We start from the raw sequence: 27,353 nt of genomic DNA, 5'->3' as shown, positions 1-27,353 counted from the left end.
AATGGTTAAGCCATGTTCTAGGATGGAATGGGCAGGCCATGTTAGGAATGCTGTCATTTCTGCTGTTGCCCATGTTTTCTCCCTAAGGAGAGTTGAATAAAGGCAGGGTGAAAACAGTTTGTGGATCATAGCCATTATTTTCAAAATATATTGGGGACATTAGCAGCATGATATGGCTTTTAACAGCCCTTTTTAATAATCGTTTGTTGTCATGAAAACTCTGGTTGTGTCATTATAGGGGCAAATTGCCAAGTGAGCATCCTTCAGAGAATGCCACATAATATTTTGTTCTGGGTGAGGGTGTATTCCTTGCTTTCTCTGTTTTGAAAATCTGCTGGAATGATTATTTCTGAGTCCTATATAACCTATCAATATGCATAACTGGTAACAGAAATGAATCGGTCTTAAGTCCTGACAGCACCTCTGTGTGCTGGGGCAAATGTGTGTTTAGAAGCTGAGTGCAAAACCCCTTTCCTTTATGACCCTAGATTCCCGAGTCACCTTGCCCCGGAAGAGTCACTGTCAAAGCTGAAGGGAAATCTGTAGTTGCTTCCACGTGTGCAGCCCTTTGTACAGTAGCTTTCCCCCACTCGGCTGTGATAGACACTGGGATGAGGCCTTTCAGCAGGCAGACAGGTGCATTAGTAACCCAGGCTTGGTGGTGAGGACAAGGGAGAGGGAAGTTTGTGTGTGGGAGGAAATTCATCCCTGGTGTGGCAGTCCGCTGGGGGAAGGTTCGGCATCGGGGCAGGGGACACGCCCCTAGGTGCAGGCGGAGTGGGAACAGGTCTCAGCCTCAGCCGAGCCCTTCCATGAGCCACTCCGGTTGGCTCTGGGCTGCGGCCTGGGCCGCTCCGGGGGACCGCTCCGCCCGCAGGTGGGCGCGGGGCAGGGCTGGGGTCCGGCGGGGCGCAGCGACGGCGGGGAGCGGGCAGGCTAGCCGCCGCCGTGGCCGGAAAGCCCTTCTCCCCGTCCTCCTCGTCCCCACCCCGACCGCTTCTCCGGTTCTCCTCCCCCAGCTCTCGGGGCGGCGGCGGCGGAGGAGGCGGAGGACACCGCCGGTGATGGACGCGTCCCCCAGATAGCCGCCGCCATGAGCCAGCCGCCTGCAGGGGGCGCCGCCGCCGAGCCGCGCCTGCATCCCGAGGGCAGCAGCGGCAGGAAGCAGCCGCGGGCATCCTCGCCGGCCCGGGCCCGCGACGCCGCCCCGCGCCCGCCGCCCAACGCCGCCAAAGCNCGCTGCCGCCGCCGGGCGCCGCCGAGGAGGCGCCCCCTGCAGGGGGCGGCGGGGGCGAGCGGGAGGGGGCGGCGGCGCCGCCGCCCAAGCAGTGGCGGGGGAAAGCGGGGCGGTCCCCGCTGAAGGGCGCGGGGGAGGCGGCCCCGGCGCCTCCATCTTCCTCGGGCGCGGGGAAGGGCCGCGGTGCGGCGGCGGGCGGCGGCGGGTACTGGAAGGAGGGATGCCTGCAAAGTGAGCTCATCCAGTTCCATCTCAGGAAAGGGCTGGCGGCGGCCGCCCAGATGCAAACCAAGGGCAGCAACCACAGCAGCAGCAGCGGCAGCGCTGCCTCCGCCGCCTCCGCGGCCGCCGCCCCGGCCGAGCCTCCCCCGGCCGCCTCCGCCTCCTCGCCCGCTGCCATGGCGGCGGCCGGGGCGGAGGGGCTGCGGCAGGGTGAGGCGGAAGGCGACGGCAGGAGCTGCGGCCCCGAAGTCGCCCTGAGCCCCCACCTGCAGGAGGAGATGCAGGAAGAGATGGAGAAACTGCGGGAGGAGAACGAGAGCCTCAAGGTGAGGGGCCGGGGCGGCGGCGGGGTGGGGGAGAACCAGGGCCGGGCGGGGACCGGGCTGCCTGCCGGTGGGAGGACCTTCCCGGCCTCCTTCTCTTGCGGCAGGAGCACTGGAAGCTGCGTTAAGATGGCTCTGTTGTGGGGTGTGCGGGCAGTGCCGCTTCCCTGCTTCGTTGCGGTGCTTATAATGAGCTGGATTGTATTTACCTGCCCTCCCTGCGGGGCGGAGCTCCATTTTGGCTGCCTTCCCCTATATGTGCTGACATTTGTGCTTTTGACCCACCTGTTGCATCCCTGTCCCCTTCTTGCCCCCGTGCCAGAACGAAATAGATGAGCTGAGGACAGAGATGGACGAGATGAGGGACAGTTTCTTTGAGGAGGATGCTTGTCAGCTTCAAGAAATGCGCCATGAACTGGAGCGAGCCAACAAGAACTGCCGGATCCTTCAGTACCGGCTGCGCAAAGCTGAGCGCAAGAGGCTCCGCTACGCCCAGACTGGCGAGATCGACAACGAGCTCATACGCAGCATGGAGCAGGACCTCAAGGTACAGACATGAGCAGGTGTCCAGGGGAAGGCAGCGTCTCAGATGGAGGCACAACCATGCTCTTGGTCCTCATGACTCAGGTGTTTCCATGCATTCCGCTGTGCACCCAGCGCAGCTTGTGGAATAGCAATGGCCAAGCTCTTCTTGGTAATAGGAGCCCTTGCTGTATGTAGCTCTTACTATCATTTTTGTAATGTGCAAGGAGTTACTCAAAAGCAAATTAGAAGCTAAAGGTTTTGGGCTCTTTATAATGAGTGCAAAGCATACCCTTCCACTGCAGAATTAAACCAACCTCACCAAACAGCCCCACTGACTTTGAGGGGATTTTGTTACTCTTTACTGAAAGATTTTAGGGAGTAAGCAGATTGAATACTTGAAGTCACAACACTAAATCCTTACTTTGTTTCTGTCAGTAAAAAAACTGCTGTCATATTCAATGAATCCAGGGTTTTTCACATCCACCTGAAACTGTAGACAAAACCCATCAAATTTCAGTGTGTCATCACCTGCATTTCATCCGTAAGATCTGAATGAACCACAGCCTCTTGCTAAGGAAATGTTTCAGTCCTTGTTTAAAGATTGTCATTGGTAAAATACCCATCATCTCCATTCTTGACTGGTCCAATTACAGAGAAAAAAACCTTTCTTGGCACAGTTGGAAGTTTAATTTTTGCTTCCATTCACTAGATATTGAAGTACTCCTGCTGAATCAGGACACCTAAACATTTTTCAGTTGACTGGTCTCCCAGTCAACTGACCTTTTCTCATGGAAGTGCAGACCTCTGTACAGCAAATGTGAGCTTGTTGGCCACACTTCTGCCTAGGACTCTAGTTACCTATGGCACATGGGCTCTGTGGGCTGCAGTTTAAAATGTGAATTTAATACATGATTACGAACAAGGTTATTTTTTAACTTCTTTCTGATAAATATGATGGATTGAGAGTATGTTGTTCTCAGACCTGGTTTGGATCATCTTTTCTGAAAGTTTTCAAGCTTGTCATCACTATTATTAACATTTCTATTTGATATTCCTTTTCTGTGCGCATTCAAAACCCACATTTCCTATTGTGGCTGTGACAGTTCTATTAATACAGCTGCCCATGTGGCTCTTGGCAAAATAGAGTCTCCTGATCAGAAGCAAAATCACCCTCTTCTCATGGGGATTTCTGTTTGAAACAAGGGATGTTTTGCATGCTCAGAATGATGCTTAGGTGATCAGTTGAGACACACACATTTGCAGGCAGAATTTGAAGGTGGGTCTTCATATCCCAAGTGAATTGTGATTCCAGTTTATAGAGTTGGCTTCTTTGTTGGCTCAGTGTTACTCTTATTAGCAAGTCATACACATCAAACTGGGGAGGGAATTGTTGAGGGCACCTCTGCTGTGGTGCTTGTCTGCCAATATAGGAGATAGTAGCTAAGGCCTTGGGTTTAGCTGGACAAAGAGCTTGCTTTAATTAGTATTTCTCCCATGTGTTTTCCAGTGTGACTGACTCATTGGAAAGGAGCAGTGTTCTTGCAGAGTGTTCTCACTGTTCATGAATGTGTTCTGCTTTGGAGTAGGGATGAATGTCTAATGCCAAATTTCTGCCTAATAGAGTTCTGGGTGCTGGCTAACCATAATTATAACTCGTATGGTTTTCGGTAGTATTTTCAAGTCCTCTCCTGAAGAAAGACTGTCCAAATTGGCATTGTTCATTTTGCAATATACTAGGGAACTTGATCCTTCAGAGATACAGTCTTGCAGATAGTTGTATGTATCTTGCAGATAGATTATGTATCTTAAAATATATCTTGCATATGCCTGGATTAAAATGTATCTTGCATGAGTGAGTCCCATTTCCCATGTGATCTAGAATGCTCTGTATTTTTTCCTGCATTAATAGCTATTCCACCAATTTTTACGTCAAAAAAATTAGTTACCAGTAATTATATTACAATTTGGTTTTGTTTACTGACTGTATCTATTTTATCTGTTTTTTCCAGACTGTATCTACAGACCATAGGTTCCATTAGGGTGCTGTTTTAAATGTTCCCCATGATTTTCCATTTACTTTGGTTGCACAGTCAGATGAGCAGTTTAATACTAAGTGTAGGAAAAGACATCAAGCTAAAGCCCTGTGGTGTGTTTCTCAGCTCATTCTGCAGTCTCTTTGGACTATGGTTATAATTGAAATTCCCCTCCACTCACTCTTTCTGTTGGGCATTATGTGTCTTGAGTGCGTGTGCAGTGGGGGAGGTTATTGAATGATCTTGTGCTACACTGCAGTGTTGTATCTGTAATTCACACACACTGGGTTTCTTGTCAAGGGAGGCTGAGTCACTAGCTGCTGCTGATTTCTGATACATTGGATCTTTCTAGATGCTTACTTATTATTATTTTTTCTCTAGGGTTTTAGTATGTCAAAAAACTTCGGACATACTAACATAAAGATGGTTTGAGTGAAAACCATAAAGGACAGCTCGCTGAACTCCCCTAATGCTAAGTTGGATTAATTACGCTTTCCAGTGTTCTAAAAAAGCAAGAAATGAAGCTTTTCAAACTATGTGTCTGTGTGTCTAAATCACCATCAACACAGTGATTAGTGTATATTTAAATATTTTTGATGTTTTATAATTTCTGGTGGTTTCACAAAATATAGTGCAAGTGGCTTGCAGGGCAAGATTCTCATTACTTTTCCTGAAGAGGAGGAATTAGATCTTGTCATATGCCTTTTAACTCTATTCCTGTGAAAATGCATAAAAACCCCCCAAACAACCAAAAACCTTAGTGTTCATTTTAATTTGTGTGAACACGATGTCAGTAAAAATGTTGTTTCTTTGTATTTTAATCTTAAAATGAGTCAATAGCAGTAAATATTTTCATTGATTTTCCGCCAAGGAGAGAGAAACTAGCAGAGTCAAAATAAACATGTATCCATTTGTGGTCACAGGTAGACACAGGTAGGGAAGGCCTGGAGAAGATGGGCCCTGCTTTTAGATGTTGTTGCATGTCAAGTATTTGAAGGGCGTGTGTTTTAGTGCATTGAAAAGAGTAAGCTAGCTGTGGTTGAGAGAAGATAGATGATGCACTGTCTCCAGAAGTAGTGGAGGTCCTGTCTAACTGTTGATGTGACAGAACCTAAGAAGGAGTTGGGGTTTAATGTCTGATGTGGTTTCCAGTGAAGTCCATAGGGATAATGTACCATTTTTCGGAAGGAGTTGGCTTAATTTGGAATTATTTAGAATTCTGTCTGTGGATGTCCTTGTCTACCTGTTTCCTTACATACCTCTTCCATCAAAACACCCAGAATTAACTTCTAAATGGTTGCTTAGGCACTAAGGCCTGCAGCAGTAAATTTTTTTTTAACCCTTCTTTTGATATACCATTTCATTTAGGTTGCAAAAGATGTATCAGTGAGACTTCATCATGAGTTAGAAAATGTGGAAGAAAAACGTACTATAACAGAAGATGAAAATGAAAAATTAAGACAGCAGCTTATAGAAGTTGAAATTGCCAAACAAGCACTACAGAATGAACTGGAAAAAATGAAAGAGGTTAGTATTGCTATTTATTTCTACACCAATTATTTGAAGCTCTTAGATTCTTACTGATGAACTGTTTTTCTTCTACAGCTTGGTTTGGGGGCAAACAATATGGCAGTCAAAAGTTGAAAATTGTAAGGAGTGCTAAAGTACAACTTGATGATTGTGAAGCTGAGAATAAACTGAAATATTTGGTGTTTTCTAGGCAAAACAGGAACCAAGTGGTGCCTTTTTTTTTTCTCTCTCTACTAGAAGGGAAATGCGAAATTAGTGGTAACAAGAGTACAGAGGCTTTGATACATTGTACCTACATAAATATTCATATAGGAAGTGTGCTCAAGTGTGCCAGAGGCATCTAACTTTACAGATGATGTTTTCCACAGGTCTTTACAAAGACCAGTAGTTCTTCCCTTGGTAATTACTACTAGGGACTAGCAGGCACATGGAGACTGGGGATCTAGCCAACTCCCCATCTTGTTCAGTCATGCTCTTTGGAGTACTGGGAAGTGAGAGACTCTACCTGACTTTTCAATCTAAGCATAATTTTTCATTGTATCTAATTAATCTTCAAAATTACTCCAGCTGCCATTATATAGATGCAAGATACTCTGCCATTAAGTAAGCAGAAAATTGCATTACAGCAGTATTAGCCAGGCTGACAGAGATAACAAAGCAGCAGTAAAAGGAGAAACTGTTGACTAAGGATGACTTCTCAGAAGAGATTTTAAAAACAGCTCTCCTGTTTCCTCTTCAAGATTTAAAATTCAATGAATACCCCTGATTTTCACTTTTAGCAATATACCCTAGTAGGAACACCAGTGTCTTTGATCTTATATGAAGCAGAAGAGATGTATTGTCAAAAAGGCAGGAAATTTTCAGTTGTATGATGATAGGGCATGTTTAGGAACTGCAAATGAGTCCTTTACGTGATGTAGTATTAAAAATATTAAAATGTTTTCTTTACAGGAGCTGAATTTCAAGCATGTTAGTAGAGGTCAAACAGGTGGCTTGTTCCACCTTCTGCTGCTTTCCCAGATAACTGCTGATTTTAAAGGGCATGAAAAAAATCTGAGCCTTAGTCTGTTTTCCCTTCATCTCCCTGAAACTTTTGCCTTCTGTTTTCACTCTGGTTACTGCCATTAAATAGAGCTTGGTTTCCTGGACGAGCCTCTTGATAAGAGCATGATCTTTCTGTAATTATCCTTATAACTTGTCTTTAAGATTGGCTTTACTCCAAAGTTTTTGTTATTCTTGTCCATTCAGACTCTACTTTCTTTTAGGTTCTCATCTCTGGTTTCTCCTTCTCTCTAGTAGATTATACTGATGTAACATTTGTTTGCCTTGCTTTTTTGAAGCATCTTCAGATTACAGTGATGTTTGGTGGCAATTTAATAGTTTGTGTTCTTTGATATTAAGCCAGTTAATGGACTTCTTCATCCCTGTCATCACTAGTCACTTTCTCCTTATCGTGGTTCTTGCCTCTAGCCCGCTATGTGGAACTACTGTTGCTCCCACACTGCTCTCCACTACCTTCTTTGGCTTAAGTGTTTAGCCCTTTCTGTTTTTGCTGTTGGTATCAATGAAAGGGTGCTGGAGACTCCAGAAGAGATGGTGTCATGTTTAGGGTCTCTTGTTACACAATAATGGTTTTCATGAAGCTGCAGCAGATGGATGTTTCCCAGTGGCACAGAATGGGGGCACTGAGCCAGAATGAAAACGTGAAGTAAGGCTTGACACCATAGTAGGGGTGGAGTGGACAGAGAGTCAGAAATACATCCTTATACTGAAGTAGGGAGAGCTGCCTTGCACAGTCATTATGTGTGTCATCATAATCAGCAGGATTTATGTATTTCAAATAGGCTGCTGAGTTGCTTTCAGCAGGTGAATGCTGATTTTCAGGCCAGGACTTTCAGCACAGCATGGGGAAGTTGGAGGATAGGTGAGGGGGAGGTGCAAGTCAGAGGAAAAACAAGTTTGAAGCAAAGCCAAATTATTATGCACTTTGCAAATATACCATGACTTGGGGGACCCATGGAAACATGCTTGTAAAGTATAGTAAATCTTACAGAATTGAAATTTAGAATCTGTGAAGAAGCTATTCAAATGTTAATGCAAAAAAACATGAAAACAACCAAAAGCAGTCTGCATTAGAGTTTTTCTGTGACAAATAATTTTTCTTTTTCTCTGGCAATTGAAGGTTTCATGCATTTTAAATGTCATTGTCAGGTAGTCATAATGTTAATTTTCGGTTTGTTTATGAGTTATTTCCTCTAATTTCATGGATTCACAACCCTTTCTCATTTCAATACAGCCATTATAACCAATGGAATCTCCTGCTTAAGGGAGGTCTACTGAGCTTAAATTGAAATACAGGGAAGACCTTTTGTCTGGGTAGTGATCTTTGCTTTATTGTGCATAGAACTAATGGGAAAGTATCTCTCTAAAGACAAAGAAACATTTTTGTTTCACAGCATAGTAAAAATGCTTGGAGATGTAATTATTTATTTCTCTACTTTTGCCATCAGATGTACTGCAGAAACCCAAACCTTTCCTTTCTTAAAATCTATTTATGTACAACTGCCATGTGAAATTTCTTGTTCTTTAATAATGAACAGTGTGAGATATCAGAGAATTAAAATATGACTTAAGAGAAAATATAAGAAAGAAAGCATAATCTTTTGGTAGGTAATCTCTAGGGCAGGACCAAAGCCAAAGTTCTTTCTTTGTGGATTCTCTGTTGTTTCAAAAAAGCATGGAGACTTGACTGAAAACAGGTAGAAAATATAAAAGCTAGCAGATGTGTTGGTTTCAAGTCAAATCTGGAGTTCTCCAGTTAACATTTGGATTAATATAGACATGTGAATGTATTTGTCCATTTATATAAGGATGTAATTGCAGTTTGCCTTCTTGATTTGGAGCTTTTGGAAAAAACAAATTATGATAAATTCCACAGCAAGTTAGAAATTGTTGTTGATGGCAACAGAAGCTTGCAAGCATCCAGGATTTGGAAGGTGTTCCAACAATGCATACATTTTCTGTCAGTTATTTTTGCTTTCAGTCCCCCAAGCTGCAGCTATTTGATGGAAAGTTATTCCTGCATATATCCACACAGACACACGAGATTTTTAATCTGTGTTGGTTTTATTTGTAGCAACTGCTGCTGATTTCTTCTTTAATATTGCTTGCTATCAACTGTAATCCTTTTTGGGAAGCCGAAAACAAAGTAGAGGAATTGTTTCCTAGCAGGAAAGAGAAACCAACAGTAGCTAGATGTAATTTTTCAGATATTAAAAAAATTAACATATTAATGATAATGAACATGTTGTTCATTGATTAATTAACTTTCATTAATTTGTTGTTAACAAGTAAAGCCTAACTAATGCTTGTAGACCTTTCTGTTATCATGAACAAAAAATTAATTTGTTTGCTGTAGCTATGTAGCGAACACCCAGTTAGCTGAGGTTTACTGGTTTGTTGTGAGACAAATGAAATAAGAGGAAAATATGATAGATGTACTGGACCCTGGGCTTTACAAATCCTCGTTGCAATGCAGACATGCAATGGCACGAAGCACAGTGTTTTTCAGGGACATGTGTCTCTCTGGATGGGTATAGATTGCTCTGCTACTGCTCCAAGCTGGGCAGATGCAGGGCGCCTCAGTTCTTACAGCTGCTTTGGGGTGGCATTGTCAAGCCACCATTTTCTTCTTCTAAACATAGACTTTTAGTTCAGATACAGAACCTGTGATAACCATGGCACTGAACCAGAGATGTCTTTTGTCCCTCCAGTTCAGACTGCAGGCAGAGGAGTCTATGCCTCCCTACATGGGTCTGTGTTTTGCTGTAGTGGTGCCTGTCTTGTCAGTCTGGCTCATACACTGCATGCAAATGGAAGAAGGCAGCAGGATCTGGGGAACTGGGCACTGCAGCTGGGAGGAAGAATCTGAATTCTGTTCCTTATTTTGACACTAACCTGCTGTGGGACCGCAGGAATGTAATTACATTTTTCTGCTTACTCTTGCAACCTTTGCCTGCCCTGTTTAAGCACAGATTAGCTCTTTATACATCTCTGATTGTTCTGGCTGCATAGACATCAGAAGGATAGCTGGAAATATCACTAAAAATGCTGCTATAAAAAAACCCCAAACAACTCCAAATTCGACCCCCCACCCCTGGAAAAAAAAAAAAAAAAAGCCAACAAAAAACCCTCAAAGAACGCCTCAAACCAACAGACCCACACTGCAAAAGATCTGGTAAGATGCTGTCCCAGTCCCCTTGATCACCAATACCAGCTTGCCTCACTTTTCTAGGAGGAAAATCCAGTATCTCTTCTTTCTTTTAACCCTTGCTTTCTTTAAGCCCATTCTCCTGCCACAACCACTTATTTCAAGTCTTTCTTCTATAACTCACAAAGTTTCACATTCTCCAGATTCTTTCACTCAGTCTTGATCCTGTCTCTTTTCTCTTTCTCTTTTTTCTTTCTCTTTTCTATTTTTTCTTTTTCTTTTTTCTCTTTCTCTTTTCTTTCTTTTTTTCTTTTTCTTTTATGTCTGACAGTAGTAGTTGTTTTGCTGTCTTCTGATTTCTAAGTCCCAGTCTTGTCCTTCTCTCCCACCATTCTTTCCTTCCCTGCATCCTTCCAACTCTTCGTGAGTGTCCATTCTCCTCTCTGGATTTCAAGAATTTTCCAGTTCATTTTGCTCTTATTCTGCTTCAAATATATTATCCCCATTTCTTAGCTACAACTTCTATCTGCTGTGAAATTTTTACTTTTCCCCTGGTTCCTCCACCCCCTCATGCAAATCTGTCAGCTTCCTTGGTTTGTTCTGTTCCTTTCCTTGTTTCCAAGCCTTAGCTTGTCATTTTTGCATCTGGACTGAGAGCAGTGGAGGATCACTCTCTGTGCTAGGAAACAGGAACTTATCACTGTGAGTACCTGAAGGAAGGTTTCTGGTTCTAATGTCTGGCTTTAGCTTTATCCAGACCCTCATGGAACAGCAATTGCAGGACTAGTTGGCTTTGCCTTCTGGCCCTGGAGTTGGAACATAATCTGTCAGCTGGAGAAAACGTGCAGATTGATAGCTGGCAGTGGGAGAGAGTGAGGTAATTTATAAATACTGAATTTTCAGCAATTCAAACTGGTAAGCTCCAATGAATAATTACCTGGTAATATATAGGAATGGAAAATTTCTAAAAGGTTATGTCATCCTTTTGATGAGTTAGGAAAGTATGAGGTATACATTGTATATAAACATAAAAATGGTCTGGAACACAGACATATTGGGATGTCTCAAGAGAACAGTTGCTAGAATAATTTACTATGAGCAAACAAGAGTATTTTCATCTTAAAAAGAGCTGAATAATTTGCTTAAATTTCGCAAAATATTAAGAGTGCTGGTAACTTATCCCAGGACAGACGCTTGGTGTGGAAAATCTGCAACACTTAAAATGTAATGAGGCTGTAAGAAACTGGAAACAAGTCTCATAGAGAGCGGTGGTTTGCAGCATTTCCAACAGGCAAGGCAGCCATATCCAACATTAACATTACATATTTGGATGCTTTCAGAATTTGCTCGCCTGGTACTCATCTTGATCCCTTCTCTCAGGACCTTAAACTTCACCATCTCACAGCCAGTGCTGCCAATGGTACCACTGACCATTCAACCTCTGACCACTGATTCCTTGTTTGCAAGAGGTCCATCAAAGTAATTGCTACAGCTGGCTTATTAATCACCTGTGGCAAAAATTGTCTTCAATCCAATGCAGAAATAATGTGACTGCTAGTTGTCGGAAAATGCTTCATGTATTTCCCCTTGTGCATCAGATGATCAGGAGGAGACACTTCAGTGCTCCTCTGTCCTCTGATTGTTGCCCATAGCTCACAGCTGGTCCATCACCTTTCACAGGACAACACCAAATGCAATTGAGCTGCTCTTTTGTGTAGAGCCAAACCCTTCTTCCTCACCTTTAGAGTTTTCATCAATCCATTGCTGCACTCCAGGCATGTGGGCTATCCTGACACATCTCTGTGATTCCAGTGAGGTCAAAACTATGTGAATGTTCATGGATTTCTAGCTTCTGTTTGTTTGTTGCCCATGCTGCATGCATGTGAATCACTGGAAATTGATATTTGGTTGTTCTGGTTTGAAAGAGAAAGTCTCCTCCATCATGCTGTCACCCAAGCACATCATAATTGCACCTCGTATTTTCATTTTTCCTCAGAGTTAGAGCCTCATTTCAAACAGCTGGTAATGGAGGGAGCAAGGTTAAGCAGAGTGAGATGAGAGGCTGCTCTAGCTGCTCATCCTCACAGGCTCAGTGCAGTAAGTGGAACTCTTTGGAGAGTTACAGTAATTTACTTGCTCCTGGCACCAGATGGCAGCAGGGGAGGATTTAATTGGGCTCTCACAAGACCAGCTCCTTCCTGTGTCTTTTGGAGTATCCAATACTAAGTCTATCAGCAACACTTTTACCAACAGTACCTTTAAGCAGAGGGTTTCTGTGATCTGGAATTTCGGTTTGTTGTCTCAAAAAAAGGCAACTTGTTTTGATGAAGAGAACAACAGGATAATTAGATGACTTTTCAAAAAGAGATGAGAAACAAAGGTCTGCCTGGGTTTGTACAGGAAAAAAACTCCTCTATCTCCAAGCACAGCTCAGTGATTTCTAAGCACCACATCCCAGCAGATGCATAACCCCCAGTCAGACTTGCATGTGTGGTATTCTGTTACCTTTGGTGTCTTGCCCAAATATTTTATTCCTTTAAAAACAGTACTCAGCAGGGATGCTATTCATAACCTGTGAGGGTGTGATTCTGACATACTGGCTCAGAGCACACTGCAATTTCACAGGGACTGGAATAAGCAGAGTTTGCTTTGGTTTGGTTCTTTGAATATGAGAAAAGCATCATAATGGAGAAAGAAATTAGTCTGTGTGACAGAATCTGCTGTAGTAATTCTCTGAAAATGTCATGCCATAAGTAGGAAAAAAGAAGTGCATTTGAGAAGCAGCTGATGCTTAAACTTTGTAAAATTGGATTTTAATTATCTATCAGCCATCAGCAATTCACATGAGCCGTTTGCTTCAAGAGAGTTACTCAAAATTGAATATAAACAGCCTGATGGTCAATAATAATGTATTCCAAAACATAGATAATAAGTATGGAATTATTTCAAAGGAATAAAGCTCCATAAATATCTTATTGTGAAGAGATTATGTGAATAAAGATGCCTGGAAGGGATATTTTTCAGTCATTGAAGTTGGTGTGCTGCTTTGTGAATTTCTGCTGTATGGTCTGAAAATGGACAAAGGTGTGTAAAAGAAGTGGCAGGATTGATGGCTGATTAGGAAGTAATAATGAAGGAGTGGCAGCTGTAGTAAAAAAGAGTATATCTGGGATAGGTTTAAAACAGAAACTGATTTAGCCATCACAAAATAAAGACTGATCAGTTCTTTTGAATCTGTAAACATAATGCAGCTACTCTGATTTCATGGGGACAGGAGAATTCTTTCCTTGTGTCAGAATCTTATTTTATTTTCCTTCATCTCTGTGGTAGATAGCAGCAGCCTTAGATTTGCAAGCTCTCTTGTCAAAGGAGTTACTGATGTTATATACACTCTCCAGGTAAAATTAGAGTGTCTTTGCAGTAAGCTGTATTTTAAAGGAAAAAAAAAAAAGTAATGACCATCTTAAAAAAACCCACAAAAAACCTAACTGAAACAGAAGTATAGAATAAAACCTGAGCTTCCAAACATATAGAAACTATATTTTACAGAAAGGACATCAGTCACAACATTTTGATCTCAAGCACCTGAAACCCTTTTTTGTTTTTGCTTGGGTCATTCTTTTAAAAGATGTTTTTTGCTACAGAAGCACTTCCAGCAGTCAAAAACTATATATGTAAAGTAAATCAGGCTAAGGAAGGGCCTACACACTAAACAAGCAGTTGCTAACGTGTCCCTTAGATGGTTTTGACCTGGGTCAGCTACCACTGCTTCAATGCTTGGGCATGATGTGGGGTCTAGCCTGGGTCAGAGCTTGTTACTGACTGACAATTTGGATGTGTTCCTGTTTGTTTGAAAGGAAGCTGTAGGGAAGTTCAGCTGTATTGTCATCACAGTTGAAAGGAGACTGAATTGTGAAGAGCCAGTTGGCATTGGGTCCTGAGAACAGTCTCTGACCATTCCATTTACTAGTGTAAAAACCAGGCAAAGGTTCTGTGACTTGGTATGGAGCCAGATGAGATGGCAAATGAGATGCAGAACAGCAAATCCAGTCTGTTGTTGCCATGTGGTTTCCTACTGCTGGGAATTACTTGGCAAGGGGCAATCACTTGGCATGCCCAGTTGTCCATGGAAGTAATGGACAGGATGGGAACTGTGGATCAGGTGGTAGATGGTAACTGGTTATCACAGAAAATGGTTTGTGAGCATGAACTCTCCATGGCGCAGGTGGTAAAAGATGTATTTCTCTTAATACAGACTTAAGGGTAGGACTTCCTCAAGATATAAAGGAGAAAGAAAACCTTTTTTTATCTCTTTGCTGAGTAGGCAGCCTCACTACTGGCTTCACTAAGGCTGCCAAAATATGATACCACATTAACAAATGGAGGAAAATCTGGGAAATACAATATTAGAAGGCTCCTTAATGGTCTTCAGTCACAGAAAAAAGTTTTTATTTTTGTAGTTCCCAATTTCAGTATCGCTTTACTCAAACGGACATTCAAGTGCCCCTATATGCAATTTAGACATAAGGGTAACAACTTGACTTCACAATTGAAACAAAAAGTTGCCAGGTCACTTAAAAGTGTATAAATGAGCTCACTTTTTTAGGTTATTCTTAAATAGCTCTGTTATGTTACTTTTCACAGTATCAGAGACAACATATAATCCACCCTGGTTCTTTTGTTGTTGTTTTGCCTAAGTTGGTTTTGTTTGGGTTTTTTTAATAATATATTGTACTTTTCAAATTCCAGCTCACATTTCATTTTTGCTCATTTTTTTCATTTTTGGCAGGTGGAAAATTTATTTTTTGTTGTAAGACACTATGTATGTTTACTTTAGATCTTAAAGAAAGAGATTGCACAGTAGAGAGGACAAATTCAGTATCTTTGTACTAGTACAAAAACATGAACGGGAAAATAGATGTAGGCTAGGATTCTCTGGATTTAAGGAAATCCATATGACTTTGCAAAATTGCTCTCTATTACTTGGAAGGCTTTATAGAGGCAGAACAGAGACATTTTCTAGGTGCTGAACCAGAGGTCTAGATACATGTTTTTGTAGGGAATCAATGTACACCAGATGTCATTGTATTACTGGAAGTCCCACCAAGGCTTTGATGAGTAATAGTTATACATATGCTTTCTGTCTCTTGTACCACTGTATTTAGTCCTGCTTAAGTGCACCTGTCCCTTCAAAGAAACAGCTGAAATAACAGAGTATTTGCAATGTGCTGATACAGGTCAAATATGAGCATGTTTTAGACTGAAAGAAAAGTTGCCATAGCTCTGTTATTTAGTGTACGTGGTCATTGCTGGTTTCAGGGCTGTCTTTCTCATAGTATTAAACTGAGCTTTTCAGAAATCCCACATGAAAAGAGTTTTCTGTCTTTGCATTCCCTGAATGTTCTAGCAAATCTACAGTTTCAAAAACCTCCAGAGAGCTCTGTAGCCTGACAGATTTTTCAGTTATTCTGCACATGGAATTTCCCAATGCATCCTTCAGGTGCTCCTGAAAGGAGTTTGGCAAAGCCTCACAGCTGTAGGTAGTTTGTCCTGGCTTTGGGAGAGTAAATAGGAAGTAGCACCATGGAGGTACGTGCTGCTCTGCATTTTGGCTGAACTCAGTGTAAGGAAGGGAACCTTGTCCTGTCACAGTACAGATGGCTGTTCTGGAACATGTCATGGGCCCTCAGGGTGTGACCTCAGTGCAGTTTCCAGTGTAAAAACAGGTGAAACAAATTGGCACGACCTCAAATGGAACATGGACAGGAGAGACATGTGCAATAAAGCTAGCACAAGTATTTCTAAATTTACTATTCAGTAGTAATTGTACATCACTTTTTTCAGAGCAATGGTTCTGAAAATTTAGGTGTCTGGCATAAATTACCCAGTACTTCCAGAATCAGAAAAGCTGAGTGAAGCAAGCATGGCTTCATTGTGTGCTGCTCTGACTAGTATGTCGTTCCTGAAGGAGAAGTGATACTGTTTGTTAACTAGTATCCTAATGGCACATAGTGGGATGCAGAAGATGTAGTATGATACTCCGCCTTTTGATGGGGCTTGGTTCTTCTCCTTTAAAACTACCTTCCCATGTCTTTCTCCCTGCCCTCGCCCCCACTCAATCCCCCCAAAAATCAGCCCAAGGTAATGTTTTATTGCCAGTGCTTTATAATGCCACTTGTGTTTGCCTGCAGTCCACTTAGAAATGAAAGGTTATGAAGTCCAGATTATCAGTCAGGCTCAAGGTGATGAATCAGGTCTAAGGTTTAGCTGGAAAACCAGCTCACAGGTGTATCAATAACTACACCTGTGTGCTCCTGTCACAGGTGTATGACTGTGACAGGAGCAACTGTGGTGAGCTAATGCACTCACTGCACCTCACACAGCTCAAGCAGGACCTGAAGCGTGGGCTGAGCTGAAATGGGGCTCCTGGGCCTGGGGGAAGGGTGTCTGGGGAGGTCCCAGGTCTGTGTCCATGAAATATCTGATAGGATGGAAAGAGGAAGGAGGCAGTCTCTTTTCAGTGGTGTTCAGTGACAGGACAAGAACAAACTTTTGTGTGAAAGTGTTCAAACGCTGAACTCATTGCCTATAGGGGAAGGAGATTCCACCTCTGGAGAAAGTCAAGACTGCACAGGACATGGCTCTGAGAAGCCTGCTTCAGCTGTCTGTACTCTGAGCAGGGGATACTGGACTAGCTCTTCAGATGTTGTGGGAGACTGGACTATTAAATGATTAATGACTCAAAACATTTGTCCATTTGTGGAGGTGCCTGGGTGCTTTGCTGAGGGGGCTGGTCATAACAGAGGTCTCTTTCAGCCCCAACTGTTCTGATCTGTTCTTGTTAATAACAAGTGAAATCTATTTTCCCATTTTGCAGTGGAGCATACGAGGGGTAGAAAAGGTCATTTCTGGATAGAGAGAAAGGAAATAGTTTCCAGGTTACTTCTGCCAAACAGGAGAGCTCAAGGTCTGTCCAAGCTGACATTTTTCCCAAGGCAAAACACAGCAAATGAACAGGAGATCTGAAGCAGCTACATGCTACCAAGAAGGGCATTTTCCCTGTGACAGTGATATTGCACATTGTCTGTGCCTCTGCTTGTGTTCTGTGTCATACAGCTGTGCATGTGTGTGTCTGTGTGCAAAGCACTGAAGTCTCCCTCGGGCACACAGCTCACGTGCAGTGCGGGAGCGAGCGAGGCAGAGCAAAGTGTGACAAGGGAAGCATTGTACACATGCAGGGGTGGGGAACGCTGCCCAGCAAATGGCTTCTGTGTGCCATTGTTCAAGGCAGCCAGCTGATTCTTCAGAAGCTGGCGGTGTGCTGGTTGTGCTTTACCTCTGAACTGCCCTGAAGAATATGGCACTTCAGGGAGCAGAATGGCGTGTTCTGACCCCCTTCTTTTAGACACTGTCATCTTTCAGACCCTCTCATTTGCACACATTTGTAGCTGTATGCTGTAATATGTGTCACTTGACAGGGGAACACCCAGCTATAGGTGTGCTGGGTTCTGGCATCAGCTCAGCATCTCTTCTGAATCATGTGGAATTAATGCTAACCAGGAACAAGAGCACCAGGCTTTTGATGTTTTGGGTCTGTTTGTTTTTTGGGTTTTTTTTCCACTTACTTCACTGTTCATAGTATCAAGAAATGAAACCTCCTGGCATTAGAAAAATTCAGATTTTGATAATGTTCCATGGCTGAGAGTTCCAAGTATTGCTTTCTTATTTTGAAGTAAAAGGGACTGGATTAACCTCTTAGATGTGCAGGTATAGTTTTTTGAAGCGTTTGTTTCTGCTTAGATTTTTTTGACATATGATGTGATTTCCCCCCTTTCCCCCTCATTGCTAGTATTAACAAGATGTGAATATATCAAGATGTGTAGAATAAAACCTGCAGGTGTCAAGTCTGTTTTGCTTTGCTTGATCCTGGTTGCATGATTGTTTTAATTGACTTTGGCTGGCTTACCAATGAATCCAGGTTAGGATAACAGCAAAGCCCTTTGCTTAGATCACAGATGAGTACTTGCACTTAGAAGGTCTTTGCCATGCATCTGTTTCCATCAGTGTTGTCCGTAATGAGAGGACTCTTATCTCCCTGCAAACCACGACTGATGATGACATCCAACTGCCCTGATTACCAGCAGTCTTTTAAATTACAGGCTGGTCTAAATTATTTTAAATTCACAGATTTACTGTCTTCTCTAGGCAGTTCTCCTGTTGTCTTAGCATAGCTTTTATTCCTTGTTCTTACATCTGTATCTTCATATTTAGTTATACTGAAACTGATTTTTATTTGATTGCACAAAGATTTGTATCTGTGACCTTCCTTTTCAATATTTAGTGTTTCTCCAACCTCTACCCTGCAGCCTTTATCCAATGTTATTTTATGGGTTTTCCTTCCAGTTAGTAAGAAAAAATGTTAATTTGAGTAGGACCTAGAATTGATTCTTGCATTACCCCATTAAGGCTGCTGTGGTATTAATTTGCAGGTGATTTGCTGGTTCAGTGACATTTATGATAAATGCTGAAGACTCAAATATTTGTTCATGATAGCTAATTAGAAATACATTCCAGTGATCAAATATTTATAATGAGTGGAAGACTGTCAAGCTTCTTTTCAGAATGAGATTTTCACATTTCTAGCAAAGGGAACATTTAAATAATAGTTTTAGGCTAACATAAACATTAAGGTTTTATGTTAGCCTAAGAGTCACAGCCCATTCCCTTGCTGGGAATAAGCATTTCTCATAAGAACCTGTGCAAGTTTCAGTTAGGGGGAAGAGTCATTATTTTGGAGGACAGGACATGGGGATCAAGTGACGGGTCTTATGAGCTTCTAGAAGTTTGTGAAGCAGCTGGACACCCTGCTCTAGCCAGCACTGCAATGTCCTCCTTCCCCTCATCTCCATCCATTGTTGAAATACCAACAAAAGTATTAGATGCGGGTTTAGATTATATCAAATCAGACTGGTACCAGAGTGAGAAAAGTAGGTGTGGGGCTGTCTAAACTTATAAAATACCTTCCTTCTATTTCAGCTCTTACTCTCCATGGTTTATTTTTTTCAATTTTTATTTTAAATTGCAAGCCAAATGTGCAGCCCTCATGTCACCTGTCATGCTCAGTGCTTCTCAGGTGGAAAGAGACCTGAAATCTGCTCTGAGAATAACACAATGCGGAGATTATTTCATCACACTCTACTGAGTAGTAAAGCTGTAAAATGAACTCAAATTCTTCCTGCCTTATTCTAAGCTACAATAAATATCTCAGCAATTAATAAAGAATCCTTAAGAAAAACCTAACAAGATTTTTCAAGATGCTTAGGTTCAAGCCTTGATCTAGGGGTGCATTATCTAAAAGTCATGGTAGGTAACCATGGGAGGAATTCCTGACACATCAAGGGATTTATGCATGCACAGAGGCCCCATAACAGTCTTTATCCCTCCTCACAGAACAGGGCAAAGGGTGTGCAGCTCCTTGAATCTCCACAGCTACCACAAACCTTCTCATTTGCACAAAACTGTGCTGTATTTGGCTCTGTTTAGCTGACTCCCAACTGCTCTAACACATCTGCACTGCTTTTAAAAATCAGAATAAACCCAACACTTTACAGTCTTGAAAAGTCAATGAATATTGAACAGTTTTTGGGCTGCACAAACTTGCCTCTTTGTGGCAGACTATGACCAGGGAAATGCAAATTTGCACTAAGCCTCTCTCTGCATTTTCCCTTTGATCAATATGGCTGTGTAACTCATAGAGCTGGATCAAATCAGACACAAGACAGATTTTTTAGTTTTCTGCCACTGGGTCTAAAGTAGTAAAAACTAAATTGACACTATCTATGTTGGCAAATTGAGATGTTATATTTGCCAACAACAACAACAACAAAAATCTTTGTTTTTAAAATGTCTTCCTTATTCTGCAAGTCTTAGTGCAATTTGCCAGCTCAGGATCCTGGTTTTGTCTGACATTAGCACAAGTACACAGAGTGATACAATACTTTACTCCTTCTACCACCATTCAATAGCAGAAGTCTTGAATATTTCTGTGTTCTACTTGCTTGCAAAATTAAACCACAAATGAAAAAGCAGAGGATAACTGAGATGCAAAAAAGCACAGCCTACCTGTCCACAAAGCAAACAATAAGCATATCCCTATTAGCTGTACCAACACTCTCTTTATATTTTAACTGGCTTATTTCAAAAACACTGCTGAGGAGCAGTACAAAATGAAAACAATGTTTACTACTTCACTAGAGAATTGCTGAGAAATTTATTTTAGCTTAGAAAAAGGCAGGAAGAATTTGAGTTCATTTTACAGCTTTACTACTCAGTAGAGTGTGATGAAATTATCTCTGTATTGTGTTATTCTCAGAATGGATTTCAGGTCTCTTTCTACCTGAGAAGCACTGAGCATGACAGGTGACATGAGGGCTGCACATTTGGCTTGCAATTTAGGGCTGGCAAGAGAAGGATTATGCCATCTTGAGAAGTGCTTAGCATCTCCAGCAAGACACTGGATAAATTCCAGTGAAGGCCACTGGAGAATTGATGCTGCTGAGCACCGCAGCAGAATTGCGCTTTGCATGTGATCTGGTTTGCATCTAATACAAACCTCATCTGCAGTCTTATCCTGGCTGTGGACACTTCTGAATAGGATTTTTTTAATTATATGGAAAAAAAATTATCTGAGCCCACAAACTCTCCTTCACAACAAACTCAAAACCAATTTTAGCATATGAAGGGCAGATTTTTTGCTACAACTGAGAAAGCAGCAGAGGTGGCTTTTAGTGACAAGCAATGTGCAGACAATTTTAGTAATGTCCAGTCTCAGTTTAGTATGAAGATTTGTGAGCAGGAGTCTGAGTTGCTATTTTTTCATTCTACCATATGTTAGTTTGAACATTTTTTTCTTTTTTTCCATTTTGCTGTGATGAATACCATTGCTTATTTCATTAGCAGCAATAATTTATTTCATGTTGAAAATGGAACTGGAAGACTGCAGTAGTACTGCAGGCTTGAGAGAATTGATAGAAGGAGTAGCCACTGTAAATTGTGAAATGCACATCTGGAAGAAACGCTCAAAAATTTAGTATTTAGGGCAAAATTTTAATATTTATAGCAGAATATACTTCTTGATATGTGGCATTCTTTTTTTAGTATGATGTTGCCATTGCCTCAGTACCCTGACGTGGTGTTGTAGAATATTGATTGTGAGGATATTTTCTGTCAGCTGAGATGTGTGAGATCTTAACCTCCAGTGATCAGAAATTGTCTCATGGTGTTTTTCATATGAAAAGAGATCATACCAGTTCCAGCTGGACCTAATCTGCTTGCCCACATCATCCTGCTAATTGAATTGTGCATGTTCTTCATTGCTTTCTGCTATAAAATTTTTGATAAATGCTGAGATTTTGTGGGTGAACAATACAAGCTCTGGAGAGTTGGTTGTAGTTCAAGTAGAGCAGAATAGAAAGTAGTGCCTAATCATTACATAGCACAACTACTGTTGTAATTTGAATGTTGCTATCCTGACTACTAAAAGGAACAGCAAAAAAGTAGAGCAAGAAAGGAGAAAAACAGGGGGGTTTTGTTTCACATCAAACCTAGAAAAGTACTTTTTGTTATATCTCTTATCTTCTGCAAAGTCATAGGATACAAAAGAAGTTTCTGTCCAGCATTCCAGAACTTCATTATTTCTGGAGAGATGCTGAGCTCAACGAGGTGAGCAAAAGGCACTTAGGTAATAAAGCAGAAATATAGTTTAGCTATAGCTTATTTATTTATTAATTTGTTTAATACTATTATTGTCAGTGGGTGGTATTGGCATAAATACAGGGCAAGGAAAAGTTTTTAGTGTAAACTGATTTGAAAAGGATTTTTTCAAAGTGGTGATACATAGTGGTATAAGTAATGGTAACACAGAAGAGGAACCTACTCCTTTGAAAGTTTAGGGCTTTATAAACTTGCCAATTCTAAAAGAAAACAACAAAACAACCCTTTCAAAAATCCATGTACCATTTCTATAACAGGATAACTCGTGGGCGACTCTGGAAAAGAGACATTTTATTTGTAGACTGAATTCCAAAGTTGCTGGGTTTATACTTAAAGGGATAAATTAGTTAATTGAACTATTTTCATGTCTTTTCTGGATTCCATTAGAAGCCTGTGTTTTACAGCTATCTAGCTATCTAGCTATGATCTATCAGATCTATGATCTGATTTGTTTTCAGAGCATTCAATGTTTCCGCAAGAGACATAAAAATTTGATTTACGTGTGAGTCTTTCTATGCCATTAACTTTTCCTTTTTAGTGAGCATTCCATGAGTGTAGGAATTTTTAATAGAGTTGATCTGCAGAAGGAAGAGGATGATTAGTACAAGCAGGCAAATAGTGCACAGGATTGTTATTTGCAGCATACCCACTGTACTCTGTTTCTTGAGAATTATGAACATATTTTAACTCCCAGTCTGTGGAACTGGACAACTTTTACATGGAGATGGATTCTTCCCTGGCTGGTGCAGGGAAGAGTATGTTTCTTACAGGATGTTTCTACCAGAGCACAGTCTCAGAAGGAGAGGGTGTTGGTTATCACTGTCTGCCTTGGGGCCTACAGTTTACCTGGGGAGCACAAAAACTGGGAACAGCTGCAAGTGGGGTGTTGTGTGTTAACATATTCTCTCATTTGCTCGCCTCTCTCCTGCTGTTCCCTTGATGATCAGTATTGAGTGTTGCCAGTGGGATGGTGGCAGTTGTTTTCCACTGCTGCGGCTTTTCCATAATGAAGTTTCTGCTGTTAGCAGCTACAAGATTTTTGCTGGATACACTAGCTGGCTTCAATCCCAGTGCATCCTGCTCTGAAAGCAGGAGTTCCTTTTCTACTCTCTTGGGCTACATAGCAGATGACAGGGCACCAAGGAATCTCACGCATATGGTGGTGGAGACCTGTGTTTGTGTGTTTTGTGTGTTTCTGTTCTTGAGCTGGTATGATTTGTTTCTCTTTAGAATTTTGTAGTCCAAGCAGTTTTAAATGGCATTTCCTTCAATATGATCTGAAAACAGAACAAACCTAGTGACCAGAGCTATGTGTGAGTTTGTCCCTAGTGTGCACTTAGGGAGGTGTGACTGCAGTACACTGCCAGCTTGAAGCCTGAGGGTGGGACACAGAGAAAGGTGTGCTTGTAGGTGCCCACAGATCTCAGTGACACTGTTTAGTGTAGCTGTCCTGCCATGAAGTCTAAGACTAAGGCTTTTTTGAAGTGCCCTGGCCCCACCAGGGTTAATATCAAATGGGGAGCTGGGTTTCACTGCTTGTCTCAGCTTTCCTATCTGTAAGTTACCACTTGGGATGACTGTTTTCTTACCACTCTTGTCATGTGTTAAACATTCATAATGCACTGGTCTCAAAATGTGTTGAATAAAAAAGGTAACAGACTGATTAAACTAAAACCTTATTTGTGCGCCATCGGTGTTTCATTTCTGGACTATGGCATCTTTCCTCTGTACTTGGTATCTCAAAAATTACAAGAAATTAATTCCTTTATAGTGGCATTGGATTTGCTCTATTTTAAAATTAATGATATACAAATTATATACATCTTTAGTTTACCTTTAGAAAAAATTCAGTGCATGTCCTTTTGTTATAATTGCAGCAATCACTGAAAAGGAGAGGAAGCAAAGACCCACCAAAATTAGAAAAAAAGTCACAGCAGACACCAACAGAGGTATGTTGCAAGTAACTGTAGCCTTGATTCCTATGTGGAGACTTCAGGGAACTATGGAAATGGGGTACATGGTTTACATATTTGCTCTTGCCTTGCTTTTTGCTTTGCCCTTTGTTTTCCTGTATGCTGTGAAATGGAAGAGCTCTTACCCCAGATCTGCAGTCAGACACCACTAATCTCAAGGACCACCTAAACAAACTTGGTGCTGCAACAGAACCCACCAGCTTTCCCCTGCTCTGTATTTTAGGCAAAGTAAATGGCAGCAGCAGTGAAACAAGATTTCTAGGCTCTATTTGTGCTGGCTTCATGATTTTTGAACACTGTGAAGTATGATAATGTTGCAAGCATAGAAAATATAAGGTTTTTTACAAGCCCCCCTTTTCCCACCCCCCAAGGTACTTCTGGAGACTGTGCAAATTTTAGTCACAAGTAAAAAAGTATTTCCCCCTCTTTCTAATTTATTAACCAGTGAAAAAGTATTGCAGGAAAATATCTTAGTATCTAAAGCCATGTACCTGTGATAATCTTGTAAATTAAGACAATCCCACTGGAGGTCTCCTGTTTGATTTCAAGTTTCTTCAGATACTGCTTTTTTTTTCCCAAGGATGACAATGAAGACCTGAAATGCCAGCTACAGTTTGTCAAAGAAGAAGCAGCCTTGATGAGGAAGAAAATGGCTAAAATTGATAAAGAGAAAGACAGATTTGAACATGAGCTGCAAAAATACAGATCATTTTATGGGGATTTGGACAGTCCCTTGCCAAAAGGTGAAGCAGGTGGGCCACCTACCACAAGAGAAGCTGAACTAAAGCTTCGATTGAGGCTTGTGGAGGAGGAAGCTAACATCCTTGGGAGGAAAATAGTGGAACTAGAAGTAGAAAATAGAGGACTGAAAGCCGAGCTTGATGATTTAAGAGGAGATGATTTCTCAGGGACCACTAACCCACTCCTGGGAGAGCAGAATGAATCCCTGTCAGAATTACGACAGCATTTGCAGCTAGTAGAAGATGAAACAGAATTGCTGAGGAGAAATGTAGCTGATTTAGAAGAACAAAACAAACGCATAACAGCTGAGCTGAACAAATACAAGTACAAGTCTGGGGCCCATGAGAGCTCTAGGCACCATGACAATGCCAAGACAGAAGCATTACAGGAGGAGCTAAAAGCTGCACGAATGCAGATCAATGAGCTGAGTGGCAAAGTCATGCAGCTCCAGTATGAGAACAGAGTCCTAATGTCCAACATGCAGCGCTACGACTTGGCCTCTCATCTGGGAATCCGTGGCAGCCCGAGAGACAGTGATGCGGAAAGTGATGCGGGAAAAAAGGAGAGTGATGATGATTCCCGCCCCCCTCACCGCAAAAGGGAAGGTCCCATCGGTGGGGAAAGTGACTCCGAAGAGGTGCGCAACATTCGGTGCCTGACACCCACGAGGTCTTTTTATCCAACACCATCAGGGTGGCAGAAAAGCTTCACTGACAGGCAGCAGATGAAGGACATTCGCTCTGAAGCCGAGCGGCTCGGCAAGACAATAGATCGCCTAATTTCCGACACGAGCACCATCATCACAGAGGCAAGAATTTATGTGGCTAACGGGGACCTCTTTGGACTGATGGACGAGGAAGATGATGGCAGCAGAATACGTGAGCACGAGCTCCTGTACCGGATCAATGCGCAGATGAAGGCCTTCAGGAAAGAGCTCCAGGCTTTCATCGACAGGCTCGAAGTTCCAAAGTCTTCAGACGATCGAAGTGCCGATGAACCTTTGTCAGTGAGTCAGGTAGACTTTTACTTATTACGGCCTACAGGTAAAAAGGCTCTGCCAAGCAAATTAATCCTCAAATTCGATCTATGGCACAAAAAGAAAATTCTTAATTCTAGGCAGTGGACAAAAATCACTGTTTCTTATATTACTTGAAATTCTTATTTGGCCATATGAAAACATACTCTGCCAATAGGGTTGTTTGTGAACAGTGAATAAATCTGGTCTCCTGAAAATTAAAGTTATGTTCTAGGAGATAGAACGTTTTACTCCTTTTTGGCTTTGCAATTGCATTTGATGGAGTTGGGCCTTCATTGCCACTAAAGGCAGTGCAAACAGTATTTTTGGTACATATGAACATGATTCATAAATGGTCATTATTGTTTTCTTAGTGGATAGGTTCCTATTAAATGATTAAAAGGAAAATTTTATAAATTTTAAACAGGAGGAAATACTAAATTTCAAAAACTGTAGAGAATATGGCAAACCATAGATTAAAAGAAACCATGCAAATCTACTTTATGGAGTCACAAAGCCACTCAGTAATGTGGATATTGTAATTGTTGTAGTAGATTGCATCTTGTGGAAGGCCTGTTGATCACTGCTTGCATGCAGCAGTAATAAGCATCTTTGTTGTGGTTTGTTTTTGTGCAGAATTGTTTCAGAGAGATTTTGGGGAGGAAACTCCTTGCTGACTCAAGATCTTTTGCCATGAAAAATGAAAATTACCTACCCTTATCTTATCATGCAATCCTATAGTTGGCATATCTTGTTATTGCTAATGAAGTTATCCAATGTTTTGTAAGTCTCTTGCTGTGTTAATTTACTTTGTGCTGTCTTGCTAGTTTACAGTCGAAGTAGTTGCCAGGTGAAGCTGAAAGCTATTCTTATTCCTATGCTGACTAATTAGTCTTTTGTTTCCTTGTATCAGAAAGTCACAGACGCAGTGAGTTTAAAGCTAATCAATTACTATACATGTATTGCATGAAATCAAACAGAGACGGCATTTAGCATGCTCACTTTCTGATCTAGCAGTAGTTCTGAGCTTGTAGAGCTCCCATTAGCTTAAAGGCAGAGCACTGCATGGACCTACACAAATTCCAAACAAGCTAATTAGTATTTTCTCTAAAAAAATAACAACAATTGAATATTTAACAATTGGACATTTCGGTGCTTGACCATGCAGAACTCCTACTGAAGTAAATGGGAGATGGGCACTTGGTCCCTCCACAAGCATATTCTGATTCACTATTTATTTTGTTGAAACTTTGGACTTGCTATTCCATTAATTGACTGTTCTCTTTGTCTTTGTATTTACTTTCCCAGATGTTCCAGCCTATCATTTTACTTATTCTCATCCTTGTATTATTTTCATCCCTTTCATACACAACAATATTTAAACTTGTCTTCCTTTTTACACTGTTTTTTGTACTGTAAGTCATTCATCATTTACTGTTCATTGTAGTGTTATTTTCAGTTTGTTTATTTTGTCCACCCTCCAAGATAAGAAGTGCAAGAGACATAGTTTCTGTAATAGCCACTGCTGTAAAAACACTGAAGACTACTTGTTTGCCAAAACCAAATCCAAACCAAAAGAACTGCAAAAAAACATACCAAAAAGTCACCCAGTTGAATAGGAAACCTGCTCACTGTGGTATTCCAGGTAAGCAAACAGAAAATTGAGTTTTTCACTTTGTCTGGTGTTGTAATTTTTGAATAAAAATTTCCTGAGGACTGGAACCAATTTAATATTCCTTAATTTGCACCAAAGCAGAAACAAAACAGAAAAA

The 27,353-nt window shown here is 41.5% G+C and overlaps 1 protein-coding gene across 1 annotated transcript; it reads left to right on the top strand.

The window, feature by feature from the left end:
* The first annotated feature begins 1,734 nt into the window (after nt 1–1,734).
* Nucleotides 1,735–27,000, top strand: SOGA3 (SOGA family member 3). Its single transcript, XM_041469821.1, has 6 exons — nt 1,735–1,785; nt 2,105–2,329; nt 5,709–5,867; nt 23,730–23,801; nt 24,406–25,581; nt 26,890–27,000. Exons 1-6 carry the CDS (start codon nt 1,738–1,740, stop codon nt 26,998–27,000), a joined length of 1,791 nt encoding a protein of 596 aa, XP_041325755.1. The 5' UTR covers nt 1,735–1,737.
* The last annotated feature ends 353 nt before the right edge of the window (nt 27,001–27,353 follow it).

Source organism: Pyrgilauda ruficollis, unplaced genomic scaffold, assembly GCF_017590135.1.
Source record: "Pyrgilauda ruficollis isolate IOZ18807 unplaced genomic scaffold, ASM1759013v1 scaffold24, whole genome shotgun sequence".
Lineage (NCBI taxonomy): Eukaryota > Metazoa > Chordata > Aves > Passeriformes > Passeridae > Pyrgilauda > Pyrgilauda ruficollis.
Note: the sequence above shows the minus strand (reverse complement) of the source record. Positions and strands in the feature narration are given on the sequence as shown.

Excerpts from the sequence above, each read along its gene's own strand:
- SOGA3 (XM_041469821.1), top strand. The coding sequence starts at position 1,738 with ATGCAGGAAGAGATGGAGAAACTGCGGGAGGAGAACGAGAGCCTCAAG. Across the intron at positions 1,786-2,104 it reads AGGAGAACGAGAGCCTCAAG|AACGAAATAGATGAGCTGAG; the intron begins GTGAGGGGCCGG and ends CCCCCGTGCCAG. Across the intron at positions 25,582-26,889 it reads AACCTTTGTCAGTGAGTCAG|ATGTTCCAGCCTATCATTTT; the intron begins GTAGACTTTTAC and ends TTACTTTCCCAG.